This window comes from Clinocottus analis, unplaced genomic scaffold (genome assembly GCF_023055335.1).
Source record: "Clinocottus analis isolate CAN_PGR_092001 unplaced genomic scaffold, fCliAna1.0.p SCAF_38, whole genome shotgun sequence".
Lineage (NCBI taxonomy): Eukaryota > Metazoa > Chordata > Actinopteri > Perciformes > Cottidae > Clinocottus > Clinocottus analis.
The window spans coordinates 691351-698850 of record NW_027176131.1 but is presented as its reverse complement, the minus strand read 5'-3'; the positions used below and the strand labels follow the sequence as shown (position 1 = coordinate 698850).

Below are 7500 nucleotides of genomic sequence, written 5' to 3'. Positions count from 1 at the left end.
TTGTGAGGGTGTCAGAGAAGAGAGATGATGAGAGGAAAGGAAATAAGGTGAGAGGAAAGGAAAAGGGAGGAACATAAAGGAAACAAAAGGAGAGCAGAGGAGATGAAAGAAGAGAGAAAGGAATCAGGAAGAGGCCAAAACCACTCACAGTTCATCCCATTTGATGTGGTAGAAGAAGCTTTTGTACGTGCCCACTCTCTTGGACTGGACCGGTTTGAACAGGTTCTTGCCGTTGTGGGTGAGGGAACACAACAGGAAGTACTTCTCATAGCTGCAACACAACACAACACAACAAGCATTGATACTGTGCCCACGTGCCTTTAAGCAAGCGCCGTGCTCTGTGTGTGTGTGTGTGTGTGTGTGTGTGTGTGTGTGTGGGCCTTGGCAGAGTCGAGGCGTGAACACTACAACGTTAAAGACCTATTTATTATTTGAACTCTTTATGCTTTCATAATTTGAAAAAAACAGAACAAAAAAACTAAAATAGTTGCCGGTCTAGAGAAAGTTGCTGTGAGGGTTTTATATATTTAAATGCAATAAAACAAAATCATCCACATGCAGCTGCATTTGCTGCCGTTGCTCAACCGCACATCCACAAATGTTTTTATTAGAGACACGTAAGTGAGTGCAGAGTGAAAACTGGAAACACACTTCCACTCCTACCGGCTGCTCGCTGCGTTGGCAGCAACGCCGCCGCTCGCTGTGTCTCCATATGCTGCAAAGCTGCAAAGCCGCAAGGCTCCAGACGGACACGAAGACACAACAACGCCAAGCGCTCACACCTCGAGATGGAGCGCCATCGTAACGCCACAACAGACAAGCTTCAGCTGGGAAACACTCTCTGGCCTGTGGCCTTGAAATAGCTGCTGGAAGTAAACAGGCCCGTTACGAAGCAGTTCCTCTCTTCATGACGCCTCGCTGGACCAACAGAAGATGACCGTGGAGGGAAGGACTCCTCACTGTCAGGGTCACAGTTCCTTTGTACTTTTAAGTGCCATCGATCTTTAATAAAACCGTTAACTCTTGAAAGCCGAGAACTATTGTTTGTGAAGGAAATAGGTGAATTTGACTTCTTTCTATTTACACAGACTTCCTGAGCAATTTCCAAGTCTTTCAATTCTCTATTACAGCAAGAGCACCGAAGTAAATCCTCCCACGTCTAACAAACCTAACAGTGGAAACGCTCGTCAAAAAGGTACTGATCCGGGGCAGTGATGCGTGACAGAACCGGTGAACGGAGCATGTGTGTCAGCTCTCGGTGTGACACTGGACACCGGCATGGAAAGAGTCAGAAGGCCGGGGAGCAACACCGGAGCTCTTGTTCAGCAGGAGAAAACGACACCGGGAGGTTGAGCTGTGACGTCACAGACACACTCCTCTTGGACCTCGCTGCTTCACAATAAACCCTTATCACACAATCTAAGAGACAAAAACACTTCTTTCACCATCATGTTGTCGCTTGTAAATCCAAGCTGCTGTTGCACTAATTGTATACACTTAGCATTGTGCGCTGCCTTCCTCTTCCACCCGGTCCCTCAGAAGCAGTACTGAATGAAACGTGGGTGGCACTAATAATACAGAAGAAGTGGGCGATGGTGAGGGATCAAATGAATAACGGTGTTATTCTCCTACAGCGAAGGGAGGAGCACTTCAACGATGAACACGTTCACCTCCACCAGAGCCTGGATGATGCACAATAATAATATATATGTATAGTTGAGCGAGTAGTGTCGTCATCTGCAGAGTCTCATCTCTGAGACTTCAGGCTCCTCCTCAGGCTCTTTACCTGCTGACCCAGTTGGCCGGGATGCCGTGCAGCGCGAACAGCGTGAACTGCAGGTGGTCGGTGGTGCCGGAGGCCTCTTTGCGGCTGCGGCCCTCTGCGCCTCCTTCAGCCCGGAGCGACGGAGGGAGGCGGAAGGAGGCTGACGGCGGGCAGAAGGAGCGCAGGTAGAGCTTGGCCAGGCCGTAGACGGCCTGCGTGAGGAGCGCCATGCCCTCCTCCAGGGGACTGGAGTGACCTGACGAGGTGAAGGGGTCAGTGTGAAGTCATGGAGGTATCGTGGGACCACAAACACAGTTATACTGTTACAGTTATACTGGCATTAAAATGAACCACAAAGGTTTCAGAAAGGCGTGCGGCCGTGTGCAGGACTCACCATTTGATGGCTGACCCGCCGACCCCGTCTACAAAGCAAACACAAGTCGGTCTTAAGGCGACATCCTCACAACAAACAGTGCTACGTGCGAGCGTGTGAGGCCGCCCACCTTGGGCGAGCGAGTCCTGGGCAGGTTGACGGCGTGCCGCAGCCGTTTGATGGCCTCGGTGACGGCCGGGGTCTCCACCTCGTCCAGCGCGCAGCAGAGGTTCTTCAGCGTCTGAGCCAGCCGGTCCACAGTCTTGTACTGAGTGCTCTGAGCAGACGGCAGGTTGGTACGTTGGAATCAAACTTCACTTATTCACACCATGAGGGTGAAACCCCTCATTGTTTTCAGCAGCAGAGCAACACACCAGGAGGCTCCTGACAGACACTCCATCAAACCACTTTTATCCAAAGAGGCATTTCAAACTGGATCCAGCCTCCTGTGCGTGCATCTTTTGTGCAAGTCACACCCTTGTTGCATGCTACAGGCACATCAACGACTGCACACTGCTTTGGTTTGGTCACGCTCAAATAAATCTTGATGCCATTATCAGGTTTAAGTTGTGGGCGGAGCTTCAGTTGAGCTTTGGTTCAGTCTGCATTCAATTACTCACAAAACCACAACGGCTGGAAACCAGATGTGCAGTTTTCTAGAAAGCCTGCTGCCATCCAGGGATGTCCTATACTTACAGTTATGATGTATTTGAGTCGACGCGTTACACGACTCCATGATGGAAATCAATACCTGTCTCCACAGTCTGGTGCAGCGAGCTGGTCTTATGTAATATTAATTTAATTAATGCTGCCATTAGCTCAACGCTATACAAACACTCACTGAGGGCAAAGAGTTCACAGCACAATAACGGAAGTAAAACAATTAATTATTTAATGTTTTCCAAACTTAATCTTTTGGAAATCGTGCGCGAAAATCCTCACGCCGCCATTTTAAGTCCCAGCATGCCCCATTCAGACCATCTTTTGGCTTGAAATGTCTTTTTTTTCCCCATTTTTGAACCGAACGACACAGTTTCTTGACTGAAACTCCTTCCTAACAGGACAAGTCTTTGTTTTATTGTGGTTTTCGTTGCAGGTTCTGATTCTTTAGGTCCTAATCTTTCCATAAAGGTGTCTTATTGACGCTGCTGGAGGCTTTTTTGGGGAATCTGGCACATATCATGCTGGATGTTCATACTTATGATCAAAATCTATTTTTTCAAAGTGTTTTTTTTTGTAGATATACCTTTTTTTCCCAAGACTTTGCTGAACAAAAACATACAATACACACAAGTATTGGAATAGATTTAAGGGTTCCTACGACGACTCAAACAGGGAAAAAGAGGTCTGGAGCCCTACTTTACTTTGAAGACCTAAACAGGGACGACGTGTACCTCATTTTGAAGGCAGATGTTGACTTGATTGTGATATCCTTCTAGATAATCAGCAAGGCCTTGTCTACGAGACAACACACACACAGAGAGAGAGAGACGTGTTTCACTCATTACTGATCAGATCAGAATGTAAAAATGTACTCGAGCTAACTGAAAATAACTTAAAACAGCCATAACAGTATTATAGAAATTTCAAAAAGAATGCAGGAAGAGCAAACACAACTTTTAGTGACACTATAACAAGAAACACAACTTCCAGAAGCCTCCGTATGAATTAATGCAGCAAAACTAAACAGAAGCGATTGAACTCAAACCGAGTGAGTCCTGCTTCTGCAGAACAACCTCATACCTGGTGACGTTCTCCTTGAACGGCCTCTCCACTTGGCTCAGGTGCTTCTCTAGATCCACCACAGAGTCGTCGTCTTCCGCCTGAACAAAAGAAGTCGAGGTTTACAGACCGAGCATCTGAGAAGACGAGTCCTTAAAGCCTCGGTGATGCATTATGGCTTTAAATCATGGAGAGCATGGTTTCCTCCAGAAGAGGATGAGGTGTTGTAGAGCCTAGTGGCTCCACATGAGCTGCATGACGTCAGCGCATGAGGTCAGCGCATGATGCATGACGTCAGCGCATGATGCATGACATCAGCGCATGACGTCAGCGCATGATGCATGACGTCAGCGCATGATGCATGACGTCAGCGCATGATGCATGACGTCAGCGCATGATGCATGACGTCAGCGCATGATGCATGACGTCAGCGCTCAGTCCTCCTCTCGGTGAACAGGCTGTGGGGTGATGGACTCACGCTGCGAGCGAGGTCTCTCCTCATGGTGGACTGAGAGAGGAGCTGCAGAGAGATCTCGTTCTCCCACTTCCTGCAGTTCTGGACGTACTCGTGGCTTCCCAGGCTGTGTTTACTGTGGACGGGAGACAGAGGACAACATTATGGAATAAACCGGAGAAACACATGAATAACCTCCTTGAGTGTTATTTTAGTAGATTATTCCTCTTATAGCATGTAAATACACATTCACATCTATATTTACGTTGATTTATACTTCATGTCTGCACAGTTATTTGTATCCTGTTGTGTATTTATGCAGTTATGGTTGTATTCTGTATATATATATATATATATATATATATATTTTACATATTTTGCACACTGTTTACATTAAATTTAATTTCCTTAATTTCCTGCAGTTATTTGTATTCAATGTGTGTGTGTGTGTGTGTGTGTGTGTGTGTGTGTGTGTATGTATGTATGTATGTATGTATGTATGTATGTATGTATGTATATATATATATATGTATATATATATATATATATATATATATATATATATATATATATATATATATATGTTTTATTTATTTTCAAAACATGTATAAAGTACATTTTAAAAATAAATTTAAAAAATAATAATAATATATATATATTTTTTTTTAAATATTTATTTTATGTATCATGTACTTTATGTATAAAGTACATGTTCACTCATCTGTTCCACAGATTGATGATGTAACTTTGAGCATCTGAGCCTTGAAGTCCTGACGGTTCATGTATCCTGATTCAGCTGAGGGGCGAGATGGAGAAACCTCCACCAGGGAAGCTCAGACACGAGCCATGGAGGGACAGACTCACTTCATGACGCGTCATGAACACAACCCGTCGTGTCAACGCGTGGGACAAGCTCGCAGTACTCACTTCTGCAGCACCTCCTCCTGGCCGCAGACTTTCAGCAGGTAGCTGGAGAAGTCCACCTGGTCCAGGTCATCGTGCACCCAGCAGAGCGTCTGACTGATGAGCAACTCCACCGGAGAGCTCACTGATGTGAGGAGGAGCCAGCGGCATGGTGGAGAGAGAGAGGGAGAGAGAGAAGAGAGAGAAGAGAGAGAGAGAGAGAGAGAGAGAGAGAAGAGAGAGAAGAGAGAGAGAGAGAGAGAGAAGAGAGAGAAGGAAGGAAAGGGAAGCAAAAAGAAGACAGAATGAGCATGTGGTGCAATGCTTTATAGCTCAATTACAGGACACTAAAACAAGTGGGAGCACAATGCACGGTGGCTTCTGAGCGTCTCGAACAACATCACCCACACAGGAACACATCTCATGGGAGGGGAACAGATGTTGAGGGTTTTTACTAGCCGGGTTCAACATGGACGCCTCTTCGCTGCTGTGGGAACTGAACTGCAGACCTCACACCGATCACAACTTCTCTCCAACCGCAAACCTCCCCGCCGTGTTTGGACCGGCTCGAGTGTCAGACCCGCTCTGGAATCAAAGGAATTACAGCGCCGTGTTGTGGGAAAGGGTTGTGTGTGTGTGTGTGTGTGGAGTCAGCTCTAGTTGTTTGTGTATGCTCTGGTATCTGATGTGTCTGGCAGGATGAGGACGGGTGGAGAGCGTAACCTGACACACAGAAGATTATCCTGCTGCTGAGCTACTTGCAAAAGAGGTTTCAGCACATTCTTAACCTTGGAGACACACAAACACGGGCGGACAGATACAGACACTTCACACACACACACACACTTAGGTTACTTAACAAACGTTCATGTAGACACAGGGACCCCCCCGGCTCACACAGAGCTCCGCCCTCCAGAGGAAGGCGTGTTGACCAGCAGAGCTCCACGTGGTCGCGTGGTGCCGTCAGGGCTGCTCATGTGTTGCAGCGTCTTGAAACAAAAGCAATTAAAACAAAAAAGGCGAGCGACGCCTCATTTTGTGAGCGCTGTGAGGCGGGGAGGGGATTCCCAGCACGGCACCACTTCTGAAGAGGAGAGGAATGCTTCCTCCGCACGCCGCTGGTCCGTTCCTCACATGGCGGGGTGACGGCGCTGGCCGGGGGTCACATGATAAATAACTGTTCAACAAGTGGCACGAGGAGGCCGTGGAGCCGGTTTCAGGCCCCGGCCGTGCAGTGCGGGTCGGGTCAGCACACGTTGAACCCACAACACCGATATGTTTGAGTCGCAGTAACGATGACAAAGAGCAAACAGAGCTCCGGGAACGGCATCAATCAAACTGAAATGCGTGGACGTTCATGATGAAGGCGTCCCGATGTGCTTCAGGGACTCCATGACGCCCAGAGCTCATCTCACGTCCTGAACACTAACAACCAGCGTGTCGTCCTTCACAAATAACACGAGAACATCTCCAGACAAGCTGGAACCAAAGTGTTATCTGGGAAGATGTGCTGATGACACATCAGACTTTCATTTACACTCAGTTTCCAGTTTGTTAGGCACACAGGCTACACCCTCTCCTACGTCCTCTGAGCCGCTGACAGGAACTGGAGACAAACTCCCAGCACTTCGTTCAGCATCACATTTTCTTGAGCCGCTTCATAATAATTTTTTCGCTGCATTTCCATCTTTTTCTCTCCTTCTATCTGCAGCTTCAGGACGTCAGGAATCACCAGAATCTGAGCAGCTCACGGCCGAGCCCTGAAGACTCGTCGTTCCTTCTGCCTGCTCCCTAGAAAAAACACCAGAATGACACCAGAAGTAAGACTGAAACATGGCCGCGGGCAGCGTGGCGGTCTCTCTGAAGAGCCGCTGTGAGGCACAAGGAGGAGGCCGATGGCGGCGTTGAGGTTGGCGAGCGACTTGAGACGACACCCACCAGTCACTCTGAGCTGCTCTTCCTTTGTTCATGTATGACTTAACGTCTAAATACAGTTCAAACAGGTGCGTTACAGAACAATTCACCTCCAGTGAAGTTGTCACGAATCAGAGACTAAACCGTGTTTTGCACCAGACTGTAATTATGTCTATTTCTGGCCTACAGGTGGGATTCATAACGTGAACCTATGGGGAGAGACTCACACGGCCGGCTGGAGAGCTGCAGCTCTGCATGTGAGACAAGAAGAGAAGAACAATGAAGATGAGGGAGAACAGAAAGACCGAGGGAGGAAACGCAGGAAAGAAAAGAGGAGTGAAGAATGTCTCTGTGTTGAGATGTTTAGTC

The 7500-nt window shown here is 47.5% G+C and overlaps 1 protein-coding gene across 1 annotated transcript in view; it reads right to left on the bottom strand.

Annotated features, from left to right (window-relative positions):
- pik3c2a (phosphatidylinositol-4-phosphate 3-kinase, catalytic subunit type 2 alpha) overlaps nucleotides 1-7500 on the bottom strand; it is a 40535-nt gene that overhangs the window by 15520 nt on the left and 17515 nt on the right. Inside the window, 8 exon segments of the mRNA XM_068596606.1 lie at nucleotides 149-271; nucleotides 1787-2021; nucleotides 2160-2187; nucleotides 2269-2415; nucleotides 3533-3596; nucleotides 3882-3961; nucleotides 4339-4450; nucleotides 5242-5362. Coding sequence (XP_068452707.1) covers nucleotides 149-271; nucleotides 1787-2021; nucleotides 2160-2187; nucleotides 2269-2415; nucleotides 3533-3596; nucleotides 3882-3961; nucleotides 4339-4450; nucleotides 5242-5362 — 910 coding nt within the window.